General features: G+C 34.6%; 1 protein-coding gene across 1 annotated transcript in view; it reads left to right on the top strand.

The window, feature by feature from the left end:
* The window catches only part of LOC145247397 (COP9 signalosome complex subunit 2-like), a 62,541-nt gene extending 55,811 nt beyond the window's left edge, over positions 1-6,730 (top strand). The window contains exons 10-13 of the mRNA XM_080109099.1: positions 179-276; positions 2,700-2,782; positions 4,412-4,470; positions 6,411-6,730. Of these exons, the coding sequence (XP_079965225.1) occupies positions 179-276; positions 2,700-2,782; positions 4,412-4,470; positions 6,411-6,555 (385 nt within the window). The 3' untranslated portion in view covers positions 6,556-6,730. The remainder of the gene's footprint in view (positions 1-178; positions 277-2,699; positions 2,783-4,411; positions 4,471-6,410) is intronic.
* The last annotated feature ends 13,957 nt before the right edge of the window (positions 6,731-20,687 follow it).

Genomic DNA, 20,687 nt, shown 5'->3' with positions numbered 1-20,687 from the left:
GGTAGAGTGACAATCTAAGGGTAATTAAATTTGTGTATGATGCGCACTGTCTTTTATACAGAAATGTGTGAATTTTTTTTTAAATGCTACTTCAAACTTATGTGTAACTGAATGATTGACTTTTATTAAAATATCTAAAAGCACATTTTTTTTTTTTTTTTTTTTTTTGCTCTTTCAGTGCTTATCAAAATAATGACATTGATGAATTTGAAAAGATTCTCCAGAGAAACAAACAAAATATTATGGAAGATCCATTCATCCGTGAACATATTGAAGGTACATGTTTATATATTTCTACTTCTTTTCACAAATACTTAGTTCCTATTAATATTAAAGTATTATATGGAATTTACTACACCAAATTAAAATTCAATTCAATCTATTAAATTAACTGGATTTACAATTTAATTCCTATTCACTACTTGATATCATTGAAACAAAACTAATTTGAAAGAAAGGACAAAATTCATGCTAATACTACTCCAGACTTAAGAACTAGTTTTCTCTTTTTCAAAAACTTTAACATGCAGCACATACGTTTACTTTTATTTTATAGATCATGAATTGATAATTTTGGAAATATATGAACCATCAATTTCCTAGCGTAAAATAGTAACTTGTGTTTAATGAATGATAAATTTGTGTTTTATCATTAAACTTAAAACATTTTTGAATAATATTTGCAGATGTTTCTGTGTCGAGGTATTTGTTGTTTATTTACCTGTTAATCTCATCATAGGTGTTATTACTATTGACACCTGGAAGGTTCATTTGTACAATGGGGAAAAATGCCGTAACAGTCCAACACATATTAATAATGTAAATTTTGTACTTTTGGAGCTGTGCAATCCATGCTAATTCTTCTAAAAATAAAAATGAGATTCTACAGATTTGAGATGATTACATGTAAACAGTGTTACAGAATAGGTAAAAAGAAATAATTAAAAAAAAAAAAAAAAAAAAAGCAATATTTTAGAGTTTCGCATATACAGTTAATAAAAAATGATCACCTATTTTCAGGCCACCAGGCAATAATGATTACCTACTTCCACACCAGGTACCATTTTTAGGAGCAATCTTAAAGCACTATCTAGTTTGGGAGTAAGTGATTATTTTGCATTAAATTTACATGCAAAAGTGATCCTTCAATCTAAAGTTAAAAATATTTTGTTTTTTCATCGCCAACTTTTTTAAGCTGTTTGCCTAAAAGTAAATATGAATTTTGTTGTGAATTAGCACAGAGCTACAGTTTTACCATAAATTATTTATTGAACTTTCTTTTTTTAATATTTAAGTGAAGTAGTCATTTAAATGACTGTCATATGAATGAAAAGTGACTACAAGTCTTCACTCAACCTTTTTAAGACATAAAAATTTGAATAATTCACTCCAATTTGCAATTATTTAATTTACTGTTTTGCGCTATTTGTAAATGGGGACACAAAAAGCGCAGTAGAATTACTCGTTTGAGAGATGATAACCAGGTTGTGTGCAAGAAGTGTCTACCTGGATGAGAACTCGAATGTGTAGAAAATATATCTGGATGATGAAGCTATTGTCGCTGTCAAGCAGTTTTATTACCTTTTATGATGAACGTGTATGATTGTAAGAGTTTGTGGTAGACAAAGTTCTGTCATTACTAACCAGAAGAGAAGAATGTTACCACTGTTGAACAAGGAAATATGCAGTGTGATGATGTATGGAAGTGAAATCTGGTGAGTGAAGGTTGAGGACATGTGTTGCATGGATAGAAATGATATGAGAATAATGCAATGGATATGTAATACGAGTCTTAAAGACAGGTTTACATCTGATAGCTTCAGAAGAAGATTGAATCTGGACAATGTGTGCAAAATAGAAGACTTTGTTGGTTTGGTCACATTGAAAGAATGGATAAGACAATAAATGTAGAACAGTTGAGGTAGCATATGAGAAGCCGAAGGAAACATGGGCGAAAATGATAAAAATGAACTTGGGAAAGATGGACAAATAAAAACCTGGCCAGAAATAAGTTTGTTTGGAAGTCGATTTCTAAAATCCATTTGCCACATTCCAGTTGTAAAGTGGACATTAAATCACATGATGATGATGATTAAATTCATTGATGAATTTATACTATTAGTCTGTTTTAGGGAATTATCTCTGTCAAGGTTATCATCATATTCACAACAGTTTGGTTGTAGTACATAGTCGTCTTGGGTTTTTATTTTCACCACTTAATAAAACTAAAAGTCACTTAAGAATTATTGAAATGGATAGATTGTCAGTTCAATGAGGATTAATGTTATGAGAGGTATGAAAGTAATTGAATGAATAAAATAATTTGATGACTCATGAGAACATTGACATTGGATTTGGAGATGACCATGTTGCAGTCCTCAGGAAACCAATTTTGTGGAAACGTGTTCATAGATAGAAAGTTCTTGTAAGAAAACTCTGTTTATAGAAATTCCATTTCATGTTAGGTATATAGACAGAGAAGGAACATTTCTTTGCATTTGTGATAAGACGAGCTCTTGCTGTGAATATTTTATAAGGAAGAATCCAAGATTGGATCCGTCAAACACTTCCATGGAAATAACAATAGAGAAGACAGCAACATCTCTTCTGTGAGAAAGGCTCTGTAGAAAACAGAATACGTCATACACCCACCCACCACCACTGGATTGCAAAACTTAATGTTTTTATTTTATTTTTAGATTTGCTGCGAAATATCAGGACTCAAGTTCTTATCAAGTTGATCAAACCATATACACGGATACACATTCCTTTTATATCAAAGGTTAGAACTTTTCTTAACCTCCCTCTCATCTGCATGTATAAACTTCTTTCGTTCTGTTTGTGGTTCACACTTTCCCTGTACACTGCAAACCCAATGTATAATATGAATAGGGTGTAGATAGATTTTTTCTTCTTGGTTCAGCCGTCAAATGACGTTGAAACATTCACAAAGTTTATGCCATGACGCTTGCTCTCTCATTGCGGTCAGAAATTCTAATTCCAAAAATCCATTGTTCTTGACATCTGGGGATCACAGAAGTACATTTTCAGCAGATTTCTGGATCGGAATCTACCCCTCTAACGCTTATCGTTGGCATTTTTTTTTTTTTTTTTTTTTTTTTTTTTTTGACTCTTTGTCTGAAGTGATTTCCATTTAAAAAAGAATCATTGTGTCAAAATACATGACATCAAATGTTATCGTTTAACAAGTGTAGATATGTGTGGAAAACAATCATACAGCATTAAGCAAAACACTGACAGAGAAAACAAGATAAATATCTGAGACATAAAGAGATAAAAACTGACGCTGTTAGATTTCCGTAAAATCTGGTAAAAAAAAAAATCAATCCTGTTTGAATTCTCATCAGCAGAATGAGACTTATTTTCATTTGTTGAAAACAAACTTAATGATAAAGCTCTGTTTAAGATAAACTAAATTATTCTTGACAAATCTAAAACCTTCACATCTAGGATATAGGGTTACAAAGGAAAGTCACAACTGATTTAGACTTTGCAGTTGAAGTTTGTGTTTCACGATACTCTGAAGTTCAACCTGGATGAAATACGTCCTGATAAATCTTGTTTTATATTGATGACTTTGTGAAAAAATTCAATACAGTTTTAATACAATTTCAAGATCATAAGATATATGAACCGTTTGATTCCAGTAATTTGTTTATTCTCTTATACTAAATAGGTGAAAATGGTTTGTATGAATATTAGCTGAGGTTAAATATGTGTGTATTGCATTTCAATATTGTATTAACTTGAGCGAATGTCTCAAAATCTGCGATGCATAAAAGTCTATTACTTCACCTTTCCCTCTTGTAGAGAATTTATTACAGCACCGTTTTATGAGTGATAATCTCGTATTATATCTTTGCTTTCACTCGCCGTTTTTCTCCGTCTCATTAAAAATGCCTTTTTAGTGGGACGTGGAAAGTGAAGTTTAGATTATTCAGACTACTATTATTTTGGTTGTTATTTTCACATTTCAGTTTATGTAACTTCTAATTTTCTTCAGATGCATCATTGCAGACTCTGGAACTTATCTAATTTTAAGTTGAACCTATTATTTAATCTGCGAGGGTGGAGGTAGATTGCTTTCGATCCATTTGAGTAGAATGTTGAATAATTTTCATTTAATCTAAGTTATTATTGCCTGTAATGATTGAAACTCTAACTCCATAAGACTTTCACTTAGAACTCAATGCCTTTATTCATTACACCATAGATCCAGGTCAGAGGTTACATTGGTTGACTAGTTGTGAAAGTAACAAATAATACAAGTAACATCTCAATCCAAAAATAATCTGATTTTCTTTTAATTTCTGTATCTTTTGAATAGAAATTATTCAAAATAATTTACCAATATTTGTTTTCATTCTTTTCTAATCTTTTTAATCTACAGGAATTGAACATAATGCCCCAAGAAGTGGAGAGTTTGTTGGTTTCATGTATATTGGATCAGTAAGTAAAAAACATCAATTTCACGTTCATGCTTCATATAAGCAGAATTATCATCTGATCAAAAATTAATCTTTAAAATAAATATTTAAATCTTTTTCATTTCAGACTATGAATAGTTAAACATTCACCATCCTTAAACATTTTGCTTGATGAATCTTTCTAAAAAGAAATCAATGGATTACTAAATATTTGGATTATCAAAAATAAATTTTTAGAAAATTTTATGTTACTGAATTCTTGAAATTCTTGGTTATTCGTATTTGGATTCTTTGGATTACTGTTCTCATCCTCAGTGTCATTTTCTTTTCATGTTTCAGTCAGTAACCTTTTTCAGGTGTATCTTGTCAAATTTAGGGAATCAGTCTGTTGAAATTTGGAATTTGCTCTGAATTTTGAACGGAACCCTATATTTGATTCACAAGGGTAGCATGCTCTCGTTCCATCAGCCATGTCTTGAGTATTTAAAATGTATTTAAAAATCAAAATAAAGATATGACTGTTAAGTATTTTCAAAGCTACTGAAAAAAAGCACTAGCAACTTTAAGGAGGCAATACATAACAGGTAGATTAATAATAAATTAGAATTCAACACAATTCTTAACACTTCATACATAATGACACGCATATACCTTTCTAAATTATTTTTACCAGTTTCACACCTTATGACTACAATATATTTTAACCAACAGTTTCATAAAGCATTTCCAACTAAAAACATGTTGATTTGAAATGACGTATTCATTAACAACAAATATATAATCAAAAACAAAATCTGATCACAATTTTTACATCTCCAAGGGAAAATCATCCCAAAATATTAGTCATTTAAAAGAAATAAGAATAAAAAGGACAATTAAGGCCACTGGAATCATGGTACTAAGCGTCACTTTTAAAGAATTTCAGAAAACTGGTTCAAAGTTTTGTGACTTTGTACCTGTGTATGTTAGGAGCTAATAGATATATTTGTTTGGAGTTTGTTTTAAAATGAAGTGTAACATCTATCATGCCATGTTATGTTCAACAATGGTGATAGTTGTGAAAATGAAATGTTATTATTGGCTGTAAACATAGTAATAAAGTGTAATAACATTAAACAAACAAGAAAAACAAAATTTGACTGCACTTACATTTCTTCTTAGTCATTCTGCACTTATGTTGGTATCAACATAATCCATGAATGCATTGCAATCATCAGCATCATCAGATTCTTCACTGACAGCTGCAGTTGCCTGTGAGATCAGGTTTTCTTCCATGTCTTTATGAAGAGCTTTTTGTTCATCTAGATTACCATGTGCAGGGGGTACAAAGCTTAGTAGAGCCTTCACATCAACCAGTTTTTTTTTGTTTTGTTTTTTTTCCTGCAAAAGTGGTGTTAAGTAGCCTTGATAAACATTGGATTTTGACTGTGCTGTTGTCAATGCATTCTGGATCTCTGACCCACGTTTCGTGCAGAGGTACAGAATGGGGAACACAGTCGTTTACATAACTTGTTTTCCCTATAGATGCCGCTTTGTACTGTATGATTCATGCCTGATGAAGACATATTGTTGAAATTGAGTTGTTTTCATTTTAATAAATTGTTTATTTAAAAACAAAAATTCTGCATTGTATTCGCTTCTAATTCAAATTCACACATTTACATTGAGGAAAAAAAAAATTTACTAAAGGTATTAAGTGTTTTCAGGAGTTTAAAAATGTTGGATTTTTATTTCTTGTATAAATGGAAGGAATTTGTTTATTTTTTCAATCTTTTATGAACATTATAAGAATTTCATTTATAAGTTTTCCATTAATTACGCTTAAATTATGACGTTACTTTGATAAATGGGAGTTGAAACATTTTCAGAAGAAACACAAATTATTAAATATGAATCCATTTCTTAATCAGTTTTTGTTTTAGATTCTTTTCCCTTTGATAATTTTGTTTTTTTTCTTTTCAGCACAATAAATGGCCGTATAGATCAGGTGAATAAAGTGTTGGTTCTTGTCCGAGAGTCAACTGGTGTTGCTCAATACAATGCCCTCGATAAGTGGACATCCCAATTGCACTCATTACACCAAACAGTTATCAATAAGATGGCATAACCTGAACTTTTTATTCACAATTAGGATTAAAAATAAAAAAGTTGAACTAATTTCTTTGGAAACACATAGCCTTTTTTTTTTCTTCTTTTGTTGCTGTTTTTAACATTGCTACGATGCCATTAATCCAAAGAATAAAATACCAATTTTCTTTCAATAAAATCATTCTTTTCCTATATTCTTTTTTTATTTATTTTTTCTTATCCAATGATAAATATCATATTTATAATAACTAGGGCTAGGACAACAACATATTCTTTTCATTGTTTTGACTCTTGAGTGTGTATCCGTTGATATCGTATATGCTTTTATATAGAGTGATGTGGTAGTCAAAACCATGAAAAGAATACTCTGTTGTCATAGCCCTATTAATAACTAGTAAATATATACTCCTATATTTTTGCTCGTCTGCAAGAATGATATGAAAACTGAGGTCATGCCTGAAAGAATGTTATCTTGATGAACGATCTGCACCCTTCAAAGGAGGTGGTAATGCCTAGAAGAATAATCATGATAACTGACCAGATACCATATTACCACTTCAAAGCAGGAAGCAATACCTGGGAGAATGCTTTTATGACCACAGAATTGGATATTTCATTACCTTTCCCTCAAATTAAACATTTGAAAGTAAATTAATCTGAAATAATATAGTAAATTGAATTAGGCATTAAAAATATTAATAGTATAGTTAATAGCAGTAATAATATCGTTTTGCATTCAAACAGATACTAAATCTCCATTGGTAAGAGATTGAACATACATACCACACACTGGATAAGAAAAGGGAGGTCAGGGCGGTAGCCCTTGATATATCTAAAAGCTTTGACAGGGTTTTGCATGAAGGTCTTATGAAAATTAAATCATACAGTATTACTGAACAAATATTAATATGATCAGATTCTTCTTAAACAAGGAAAAAAATACAGGTTGTTTTGGTCATATGTCAAAACAGCATGATATAAATGCAGGAGTCTTGCGGGGGTCGATCTTTGGACCTTTATTATTTTTGACATTCGGAAATGACTTTTCTGATAAAATTGTCTTTGAGATGGATATAATTGCTGATGACACTGCACTATAATAGACAAGTAGAAATGGAATGTGTTCTGATAAACTTATAGTACTCGTGCCCCCTTGACTTAAATACCCCCCGACTAACCTGACAAGTAGCAAAATTCTACCCCTTCACTATAAAGATCCCTAGATGTCAGAATGCCTTCTACTTTAATAGTATTTTTTCTCTTGAAAATTTAGAATTCTCTCCCAGTTTCCTGCTTCCCTGACTATACTGACATGTAGAAGTGTAATTTGAACAGACATCTTGCTGCTCAACTCCCTACATAGTTTCCCTGTAGTAATGGTCCCAAGTAGTCACCCCTTACGTCCAAGTGGCACTGTGTTTGTTTGGGGTACATAAGTGTTTTTTTTTTTTTTTTTTTTTTTTAAAAAAAAAAGATGGTGGGCTCAGAAGGAAGATCTCAGCATCATGATCGACAGGTGTTTACCGAATGTCCAACATGAGGGACACGATCATCATTCTGCAAATGTTGACCTTTTCTATTTCAGGTAGCAGATTACAAAAAATCAAATACAAATAAAAATATAAAGACAAGTGAGAAGAAGAAATGCACTACAAAGAAAAACCCTGTTAATGGAATGTTATAAAAAACAATTCCATGTTAACAGGGTCCATGAAACCCGTAAAGGATTTATGTGCACTTGCAACCAGACCAAAGACTACAGATTAAGCAAGACACATCTTAAAGAAAGGATGGTTATCTGAGATGAAATTAATGCAAATTAAAAGAAAGAGATAATGGTGTCATAGAATTTCCTAGTGAAAACTGACAGGTAGAAAACTGTTGCAACATAAATGCTGAAGATACCGATAAACCATCTCGTTAGTTATGTTGATTACTCAAATGTTACATCGATTTTTACTCTTTACTCTCTGGCAAATGTACTGAAAATGTAAATGAGATAATCTCTCCTTTACATTTTGTCTGCTGTTTTGATCCAAACTCTGGCTTTTCTTATGAGGGTGTTTGGGATCTATTTGTGTATGCAAACAGAATCTGTAGCGATGCAAGGTTTTCGCCTCCCAGATAAGTGCCATTTTAACCCACTTTTAAGAATAGTATAGAGTTCCATCAAGTTTTTAGGCTACATCTTTTTGTTTCTGCAAACAACTCTGGCCCCTTACAGCAAAACTAGTAGCTAAGGAGTTTTCATTGATCCAAACATTAAATTCAGAACTATTCACTTGCCTTGTATGGGAGTTTTGTCACACTTTCATGATCATTTCCTCCATCAATATGGTCATTCGTCACTACTGCCCTCCTCTTGATAAATACCTTCACCTCTGTGAACTATTTAACTAGTGGGAAGTGCCTTATGAGCTTCCCATACAAAAAAAAACATGGAACATCTGGTGAAAATGTGTGCTTAGAATCTTGTTCCCTCATTCTCATTTCAGAATGTTGCACTCTCCCACCTATCCCAAAAACTTTTAAGCCAAATACTCAAGCACTGTCCTGTGACCATTCTGATTCTTATCTTATCAACCTAAAAGTTGGCCAAGTGTTGCTGCACTGCAGGCATTAAATTCCTATCTACGAAAACCGCACTATACCCTGCATTGTATTGTGTCACCTTTTGATAATGCAGTCTCTACAATCACATGCAGGATAGACACATTCAAATCCAAAATTGATATATGTAAGATCGTACCTTCTTTGCTCAGCGATAACGGTTTGCTATGGCTACATGATGTACAAGCCCTTCAAATGTTGAACACTGACACATTGGTGATTTTCTCCCACCACTCTCTCAGCTTATATGGAAGATAACTTCACCAGACTGATGGTTGCTGACTCCAACTTATATTTGATAATATCTTTACCAAGTATTAAATGGTTACAAAAATAATGGTTGCCTGAAACACTGGGTTTTAAAGTTATTTTAACACAGAATTTGTAGTTTATTTCGTGCACAACCCTAAGTCTGGGTGGCAACATTTTTCACTTTGTCTGGCTTTGCATTTGTTTGATGTCATATTGAGTTCCTATTCATAGATACTCTGGTGTTGCTGGTATAGCGCTTCTCTCCATAGTCTGGTTGTCGGCACTATAAATAACTATTTTCAAATCAAAGCAATTCAGTAATCAATAATAACTCAGAACATTTTCTTATAAACGAGAATAATAATTTATAAAATATTTCAGGGTATACTTTGTGCAAAGGAAAGTTAATTCTTCAAGTTCTTAATGATTTCAAGATGCAGGATTTTTTCAACTTAGATTCGTTCAGACAGCTTCTTGGAAGAAGGATGAAAGAAAGAGCTTTTTTTACTTAGCTCTTTTAGGGATGATATCCAGCTCTGTGTTGGAACCGAAACTGAAGGTGTACTCTTCCACAGCCAGTAAACAAGTTTTTGTTTTCATCTGCCAACCCAAAAAGCGATACTACCATTTCTCTCTCTTTCTAGTGTCTTTTCTGTCTTCTGAATCTCTTCTTTCTCTCTCTTAATCCATATCTCTCATTAATTCTCCTTCTCTTTCTCTCTCCCTTGTGGAGGGGGGGGTCTTTCTATCCCTTTTTTTTTTCTCCCAATAAGCAATGTGTCTATTAATCTTTCCTTATCAAAAGACAACTAACTTTTGTTTTCAGTTTTGTTTTTCATATTCCACAGATGGTTATAACGATCGCTATTTTATCTTGAGATATTTTTTCGACAATATCACAATAAAAACATGCTTTATCATTTCCTCCAAATCTGGGCTCTCTTAAACCTTGTATCAAACATCCCACTTAACTCTTAGCTGTAAGCAACGTATTTTATACGATGTTACATTCGCCCCTTTTTTTTGTCATTTTCTCATAAATGACACCTAAGCACCAAAAATAGTAAGTCTATAAAGAAAATAACTAAAAGGAAACTGACAGAATTTGTCCATTCGGCATGCAAAAATGTTCTAGCTATACTGATGTATATACTTGTATGTGTGCATATGTACTTGTAGGTATGTTTGTATGTAGTTCATAGTTCCAATCACCAAAAGAAAATGGCAAAATATTGCTAATTAAGCATACAATTGAAGAATAATTTGCACATTTTCTTGTTTTCTATGAATCATAAAAACAAGAAAAGTATTTGTGCTTTTGATATTTGCCTATCAATCAAGTTCCTGTTCCGACTCTTTGTTCCTGTAGCATCTACTCCAGCAGTTCCAGACACTTCTTGTGTCTGTCAATGTCTGGCTCCCTGTTTCAGTGCCTGTTGATGTCCTCCTCCTTGCTCTGGTGTCCATTGACATCTGGCTACCAGTTTCAGTGTTTGCCACATCCAGGTACCTGTTCCAGTACCCCACAGGCGTTCAGCTGTCCTAGTGTAATGTCGGGCTGTCTGTTTCAGCATCTCATTTCATCTACACGACCTGGACCAACCCGAGGTACATCATCATACTTCAGGAACACATGAGCTTCAAGCATCCGACCTCGCACTGCAATGATCCAGATACATGATTTTCACTGCCTTACGATTTACCATTTTCCTGTGGTAAATAAAATATACAATACCCATTGTCCTTAACCGTTTATCTGTTTTTGTCATCTTTTTATTATTGCCATTACCTCTTTGCTTTGTGTTTTTCTTAGTTGTATGGTTGACTGGCACCTTCACCTATCGGCTTGCTGCCACAATAGTTCCAACACTATGCTCATGAATAATTCCGATGTTGATCTTCATGATATTAAACTTTTCTTCATTCAAGAAGATAGCACACTGATTCAGTCACAAAAGACCAGGAACAGCCAGAATCCACAAGCGCTGTGTATCTCTTCACATTTCTTGGGTGGGGAGGGGGTGCCTCTCTTACATTGATGAAACACGTTTGCATTTTCCAAACGCTCAGATGTGATGTGGCCCATTTTCTAAAATTGTAGAACTGTATTTTTTCTCCTGCTTTGTATCTTGGGGCCACTCACATTGACAGCCATTTTCTTGCATAGCGATTTGGTCCAAAATATTTATAGTACATCTCAGCGCATAAACAATAAAACGAATTTAGTCAAAATATGCAGTCATAAAAATTATATGAAATCTAGAGTTTATCTTTGGAAAAACCTCAAAAGATATTTGCCAAAAATAAACTTACAATATTTTTTTAAACCTGAATTTAAAAAGATTTTTTAATCCAATAACAAATCTGACAAAGATTAAATTAGAATCGTACTTACAGTGAAGCAACCGATTTTAATTTACACGCAATGGTATGCTGTTTTTTTTTCCACTAAAAATCTTTGTAAATAGTATTTTTTTTCACTACTCTAACCCGATGTATGTATAGACAGAAGTCGCAAAATGATGCTTAAATTGCATGCGTAGAAAATCAGCAGGAGCCATTGTCATGCCTTAATTTGTCATACATAAATAGTAAAATTGTAATAAAGCTGTTACATTCAAACCATGTCATTACATTTCAACCATTTAGACCTGCACATTGTCTGCAGGAACAAACAAACAAAGATGGACATAAAAAATACAATTCAGCAGTTTTTTTAGTTGAATACAAAAAGCATTTATTCCAGTAATTTCCAACAACGCACTTCACTGTGTTTTAAAATATCACTGACCTGTCGAACATGTATGTCAAGACGCCCTTTCACACACGTCTTTTTCGTCACCTGACTTTCTGCTTTTTCAACCATGCAGCACATTTTTTCTCTCACTGCATGCAAGTCAAAATACGTCCAATCGCTTCCTTTGTTTGACCATACACTGTCTTTTTTTCTGCCTTTTTTCTTCTTCTTCTTCCCATGACGTCAGCATGCACATTTGCTTAATTTGCAATATGTGCTAAAATGGCTGCAGCTGCTGCTAATATTTGCACTAGTCAGCGATCTTACAGCTACTGCTGATTTTCTCACATGCATGCCATATGCACTTTGTAAAAAAATCACTGTCTATAATTTTCTGGATTGGTCATATGATGTGGAAAGGGATACACAGTGTTTTATATGAGGGATATTTCTGAGGTGAAAAAGTCAGTATGACATAGAAATTAAAGACTAGAGAAAACACAATTTGAGGCTTTAATCTTATGACAATGGACAATCGATGCACAGTGTTAGTTAAGTTATAATAAAGTATATTTTTTAAGACAAAAATGTCTTTATACTTTCTGTCTGCATACATTTATTCTAGCTTGCATGTTCAAGACGTATTAGGCACAGCACAATAAAAGAGCCCATAGTTGGATTGAGATAATGCTTTCTCTGACCAAAGCAGGAGACAATTGCTAATCAGCTACTTACCCAAGTTCCTGATTAACTGCGACGCAACAAAAATTTGCAGATCTTTAATGGGCATAGAACAATGGATAGTACGTTGGAATTCACAAAATTCCCATGACATCCTAGAATACAACACTGAATGATTTTCTAGAGTTCTGAAAAAAAAAAGGCGAGGAGAAAATGGAATCAAAGGGAGGATTGCATACACCATATAGCACTGATAAAAATAGCTGAAATATTAAAGAAAATTCTCGAGTGTGAAGATCAACCCACATAACCAACGAACACAAACTAGCTACGGGTAAATCGAAATATAAATAAAACAAAAAATATAGAACAAACAATGTATGAGTTCAATGGAACTGAAACTACCAGAAATCCCATAAAGTTGCCTCTCCCCTCAAAACACGTACACATTTGGTGGTACTGCACAAAATGATCGTGAAATATCAAGGAGGATGGCAAGACCAAGAACGGAGATGATCAATCAGCTGGTATGTAAAATTAGAGTAAAAAATTAGAAAGAATATCACGCAGTTTACAGGAACTGAAACTGCCAGAAATCCCATAATTTGATCACCCATTAAATACAATGCACATAAAATAATCATAAAGGTGCAACGAGGATGGAAATACCGACGAGGAGAGCACCAACCAGACCTCCATTTTCGATTATCTACCTCCAACAGTGTAAATAAATATATTATTTCTATTTATTCTATATATAGAAGGGCCTTCTTTTTCTTTGATGTGGCATCTCTTTTGTTACAAAATATAATAATAGATGGTCTTCCAGCCAATATAAAGACCAAACCTTTCTAGTTACTTCCATCTTCGTATGCAAAGAACTTAACATTTATTTTTATCATAACTTTTCCTACAAAAACAAATTTTGGTTATTTTCCACAATAATCCCCATTTAATGCTGTGTTCCTTATATGGCCGTATCCATTGTTGAAGATGTTCTTTTCTGTTTTAGCATAAACATCTTTTATTTTTAGAAATCAGTTTATGAATCTTTAAATGAAGCAAATGCCTTCGAATACAATATCTGTGTAGCAGAAGTAATCACCGCAACAACAATAGCAGCAATTAACGATGTTTGAAATATCTGGCTGGCACTGATTGTAGCAAACACGTAATTTCGATTGGGATTTAACCATTCAGAAACAAGCTCTTATGCGAGCAGAGCACTGCTTCCCGAAGGTTGTTTAAGAGCGTGAACTGGTATGATTCCCACTAACTCACAGAGTGCAGTTTAGCCTACAAACTCCTCTGTTGAAATTATAACGGATTCACTAACTGGGTGACCTATGATTTGGTGAAAAACAATCACAGGCTACCGTTTTAGAGATTTACCAAACCCTACAAAAGCGGGTTTTACAAACACCCTTTTACAACACGTTCTCTTCAGTTCTCTTTGTCATCTAAACACCAGAACACTTGTGTGGTTTTTATTCAGCAACTGTAGCACAGAACCCAAGGCTCTATTTCTTCAACGAAGCCAAAAAGATACAGGAAATATAAAACTGTTAAAGGAACGTATCTTTCAGATACATTTCCCGCAAAGCGACTGTTTGCAGGCACCACTCTTTTCTTCCCACTCTTTCTCTGTGATATGCATGTGTTGTGTGCCTTTCTTCTTGTCGGCGTCTCTATATTTTGTTAACAAATATAATTGGGAAAAATCCAAATACCACTCTTGGCACTCAAAACAAACTGCTCTTAAACACAGGCTATCAGCATCGGAAGGTAATCTTCAATATCTAGGATGGCGAATGTAAGCACGTGGACCTAATCTCAATACCATTCGACACACAAGTTTACTTCCTAACAATAACAATATGAACTCTGCCAGCCTCACAAACTACGTTTTCTATTGCTACCTATGTACGTGCATACCTTTAAGAACACTCTCCTATTATGAACTCTTTTTTGCTTCCTGCAAACGGGACATTTATTCTTCATATTATAGACGACCAATCGTTTTTCTTCGTCCAGAATCATAGACATACCTTCTATTACTAACACCTTGTCTGTCATTACATGTTTAGAGAACATGGCCAATAAAGTTGATATAAAACGGAACTTTGATGTCTAAGTTATTTTTGTTGACGGATATCATTTTAAAATAAACCTATATCTTTAAAAGCACAGTGTAGTTACACGATGGGAATCGCAAAAGATTTCCGTCAAACGATTGTGCTTTCATCTTATAAACGTGAAAAATTGTCTCATTAATTTGCAAGAAAAGTCTTCTAAAAAGAGCAATAATGGCACTACAATGACTGGAACAACATAATTCGACTGAATTTCTTTTTGACAAAATGTTTTTGGCAAAATGCTTTGTTTCAGGTGAATAAAAGTGATTCCATTTTTACAGAGGCTTCATGCTGCAACAATCGACATTATGATTTCTGGAATCGATGCAACTTGCAGTTTTCTTCCAAACTTTTACAGAAGATAATTACTGATAAAAAGGTTGCGCTGCAACTTAAGCAACACAAGACATTTGAGTATTAGTGTATATTCTCTGTAAAAATGACGGGAGAAAATCATGCTTCGCCAGTGTTCACATTGATATCCAAATAAAAAAACGTTTTAAGATCCTCCCCCCCTTTTCTCTAATCAGAATTGGGCTGTTTAACTTCGACACTAATACACCTTCAGTCTAGATACCTTTTGAACGTATCTGATATTTTAAAAACAAAATAACGTTTTATTTAATGTTCATTTTGTCTTTGCAAATATTGCGTCGAAGTTTTATCACATAAGTATCAAGTATTAATTTATTTTTTATTTCGGACTACTAGTCTCATCAAATAAATTAATATATATAATGCTCATCTCAAAAATGAATTCCAATTAAGGAATAATATATATAAGTATCAAGCATTTTTGATATATTTGGTATTTTCTCGAAAATGATAGCTTTATCAATTGCTAATGTCGCATTTTGCTAAAGACAGCACATTTTCTGTAGAAGAATCATGACAAAAATATCCCCGCAAAACGAAGAAAATGTGAGTTGTAATAAAAAACATTTCATGACTTAATATAGTGCATCTCATTCATGCATTTAGTATTTACATAAAATATCATTTCCCTTAGATTTCATCTTCTACATTAAAATCATACAGATAGCTGTCTACTATTCCACACTGCGCTCTACAATGGCGTTTATTCTGCATTTTTACGCAGACATTCATCGATCTCAACGCGGAAATCTGGACCCCAATCAATCTCTAACATTACCCTAACCTGACGCATGTCTAGACAGAACTTACAAAAAGGTCGACGGCGTTTGTGCCGGGGCTACGCTTTTCTTTCGTATTTAAAAATTTTTTTTTTTTTTTTTTTTTGGTGGCGGGCACATCCACAAAAGATCCAAGATAGATTCAACCTCGATATTATTTTGAACGCACTTCGTATTTCACTGCTAGCATACACTCACCCATGTATAAATACCAACAATGGCTCGTTTTTTGTTATTATCGAAATATGGACATATACTTGAAAATGGGAGATATAGTTCTTTATTCAAAAATATTCGCAAACATATTCGCCCCCCCCTCTCCAACCATACGTATTTTTTTTCTGTTTTGTTCGTTCGCAATATACTTGACGTCACAGTCCGTAAACATCCAACTTGAAACCCACGTTCGCTGTCTGTGCCCTCCTCCCTCTGCACCTCCCTCTTCCCAACTAAAAATGGGTTATGAAGAGCACGTTCATATCAATACGCATGCATTGTGGACAGCCAATAAATAATGGTGCTTCTGACCGTGACAACGCCCATCTTTGAGTGAAAGAGTTACCAAAATTTCCATTGTGACAAACTCGACGCGAGTCAACAGAGGGCAAGTAAATGGGTTCTAAGAATGTTGGGATTAAGAAATGGCGTCATTCTATAGCCGGTGAGGAGGAGGGGGTAAATGCGGTGGAAAAAAGACCTGGGCACATAGACAAGGACGAAGAAGCGCGCAAAATATTAAAAAAAAAAAAAATAAAAAATAAATAAACTCTACATTTTTTCTCAGCCTATGATGGTACCTTTCTATTTGACGCTAGTCTTGTAATTCCTACATACAAAATGCGCGCGTTATCTTTATGTCTAAATTTCACACTTTTTATATACATTTTTAATCCTACTTCATTCGTCGACATGAACATAACTTAGTCATAAGACTGTATGTTTCTGCATGACAGCGTAAGTATAGGTAAAAATTTTGGTTGTAACTTCTCCATAATGTATGAAGTGTTCCCGAAGTTATATGATAAAAAAATATGTACCTTCAAAAATATTTATCTAATTTAGCTGAAAATGCGATGGTTAATTTATCAAAGAACCTCAGATCTATACGTCAAATTTTGAAAAAAAAAAAAAAAAAAAACATCAGCGGAAGTTTCATATAAGATGCGGGATTTTATTAGCTAAAATATGGATCAAATAAGAAGTCTGTTTTTTTCGTAGGACAAAATGTTACATTTCACTCTGACGACGACGACGACGACGGCGATAATGACGACGACGATGATGACGATGATGATGATGATGATGATGGCTAAGTCGTCAATTTCATTTAAGTTAATTTAATTTAAAAAATAACAATTTTTATCATTTCTTTTACTTAAGCACTCGTCAGTGGAATAGAAAACACGTAGCTGATTATAAAAATATCTCGTTGTTTATTTTTGTTTTTTAATGGCAGATTGACAAATCTGATGGCCGAGTAACAGAGTTTGTGGGTGGTGTGTAGAAGACTGTTACCCGATTCGTTTGTTGTTGTGTCAAATTTTACTCTTCTCGCTGTGTCTCTAGATGACGATTTCCGATCGGCCGACATTCCAATTGGCATTGTTTCGCCAGAATGTAGTCACTCGCTTTGATGTCCTTTCCCGGGATCTTGTGACCGACTTTTTTGTTTGCTGTCCTTAATCACACGAAGATTCCGCACGTGACCCTTGGTCACGTTTTCTGGCCAAATTTATTGTGTAAGCTTCTACCAAAGGTCTGCTTATACAACAAAGGGACGCACATAATTTTAACGAAAAGGTAAAGATGTGGAATTTTATTTTTCAATTTGTTTTAAAACAATTTTTCGAAAATAACATATAACAGTAATACTACAGACGAACATTGATATGAGGGTTGTTTGTATTTAGTTAAGGAATCAGAGCTGAAACGAGCAAAGGTTTATGCAGTTTTATTTCAGAGAGAGTCAACGGCCAAGAGGGTTACATCCAGTTCCGGGCGATTCACAACAAACATTAACTGCGATACTATAACACCAACACTGTTTAGTTGAATGTTTATTTATAAGTCTTTGTAGCGCAAGGGTGTTCTTATGATTCTGCCCGACTTAGTTCGAAGTAGACCATATTTATTGTTGTCTAATACAGTCCTAGTGATGTTGGGTTTGATGGTTTCGTCTCCAGCATCAATCTCCCTTGGTCTTGTGGCGTCCGATGTGGTGTCAGGTTTAGGGATATCAAAATTAACCTTCTTCTTCACTAGAGTTAGTATGGCGCGCAAATGAGTGTGATTGTGATGGAGTCTAGTTCCATTAGGTGACGCTACTACATAGCTTCTAAGTCCTTCGTCATTCTTGACGATAGTTCCAGGGTGCCGAGTGTTGTCGGGTTTATTTAGTACTCTACACACTGGCCTGGGAATAGTGGTGGTAATTTTCTGATTCCACCATGATGGTTATGATGGGCTTTCATGCTTGCAGATCTCTCATATAATTGTTCCTTTCCTGGTTCAGATCGGCTCGGTAAGGTGGTTGGTATGGGTCTTCCAAAAAGTATTTCAGCTGGAGATGGCAGTTTGCATTCTATTGGTGTTGCCCTAATCTGTAGCAGACAAGTTGGGTGTCAGTTCTTTCTTTTTTGCATTTTATTTTATTGTTGATTTGATATGCCTCACGTGCTGCTCTATGAAGCCATTGCATCTAACATAGTGAAGTGAGCTTTTAACGTACCTGATGCCCCAGGAATTTATAAAACTTTGGAAGCCTGTCCAGAGTCCTATGGACCACTGTCCGTCATGATTTCGCCTGGGACCAAAAAACGAGATGTAGTATTTCATCTTATCTGCCACTGCTTTCGTAGTTAATGGTGATGATGACTCATCAACGATTGGATATTTTGAGTACCTGTCAACGGTGAGCAGAAATTGCTGCCCATCAATTTTGAATATGTCTGATGCAATGAACTCCCAAGGGTGAGATGGAATATCGTGTAGGTGCAGCGGTTCGTGCCTGTGCGCATCTTGGTGTTCCTGGCAAAGTGTGCAGGACTTGCATATCCTTTCGATATATCTGCTGATGTTTACCCAGTACATGCTTTCTCTTACAAATCGGCGTGTTTTCTCTGTTTTGATGGTATGTATATCCTCATGGAGCTTGGGTGAGTAGCTGCTTGCCCTTGAATAGGATTCCAGATTCTATAGCAAGTTCATCACGGAAAGACCAATATGATCGGATCTCAGTAGGCAGTTCACGGATATTATCTGGTCATCCTTGGTATATGATCTCCTTAATGAGATTCATGGTTAGATCCTTCGAATATACAAGCTTTTTCTGCTTTTCGAATGAGAAGTTGATGCTTCAAATAGTCTGATTCTCATCGACTCCAGCGTTTATAATATCCACTCTCTCACATCTAGCTAAACTGATTTGTTGTTTTCGAGGTTAGGCAATCGGCTTAGGATGTCGGCAAGGATCATTTCGCTTCCTGGTCTGTATATTACCCGGTATAAGTAGCCTGGATCTTCAGTAGCATTCGCTGTAGCCGATGTGGTGCTGCATGCAGTGGTTTAACATATATTGCAACCAATGGTTAGTGATGATGAAAAAAAAAAAAAAACAACTGGTATCGTTGAACACCATACACAATTGCTAACATTTCTCGTTCGATGTTGCTGTATCTAGCTTGTGTATCATTTAATGTCTTGGACGCAAATGCCACATGTTTGCCATATTGTATCAGTGCTACCCCCAGGCTTTTTTGCGAGGCATTCACCTCCAGTGATGTGGGTTTAGTCTGATCATAGTACGAAAGGCATGTGTCATCAGTGATCATTTCCTTGAGCTGGCCATAGTATTTTTGATGGCCATGGTCCCAAATCCACGCTAATTGGAATTTAAGAAGACCATGTAATATATGGGGAAAGGTATTTTAGCATACCTAGATAATGTTGTAGTTCCTCGTCGTTTTGTGGATTTGGCTGGCATTTGCTTGATGTCACGCACTTTGTCTGGGCTTGGTTTAATTCCAGTATAGGTGTATTTGCCCTCCTATATATATATATATATATATATATATATATATATATATATATATATATATATATATATATATATACTGTGCTACTTTATAAAACACTTTTGCTCGAGCCATCAGATTGTGAAAATTTTTGTCATGTTCCTCATTGCTTTGGCCAAATACGGCTACATCATCGGCAATGTTGGCTACGCCATCAAGGCATTCTAGGATTTGGTTTATTTTTATTTGGAATATCCCTTGGGAGACATTGAGACCAAATGATAGACGCTTTCAGCACACTCGTCCAAACGGAATCCTGCAGGTTATCAACAGCTATGATTCTTCATCCATGTGAACCAACCAATATTAGTGTCAAGTTTGCTGAACACCTTGGCTTTTGCAAAGGTTAGGTTTAGCTCTTCCTCTGTCGATATTTTGTGCGGCCATCTTTTGAGGCTGGCATTGAGTTTCTGTGGGCCGCAGCATATTCGGAGGGACCCGTCTTTCTTTTTACTGTATGCCAAACTAGAGGACCAGTCTGTATGATCATCAACTTTCCGTAGCACATC

This window comes from Euprymna scolopes, chromosome 25 (assembly GCF_053919585.1).
Source record: "Euprymna scolopes isolate OS-2025 chromosome 25, ASM5391958v1, whole genome shotgun sequence".
NCBI lineage: Eukaryota > Metazoa > Mollusca > Cephalopoda > Sepiida > Sepiolidae > Euprymna > Euprymna scolopes.
Note: the sequence above shows the minus strand (reverse complement) of the source record. Positions and strands in the feature narration are given on the sequence as shown.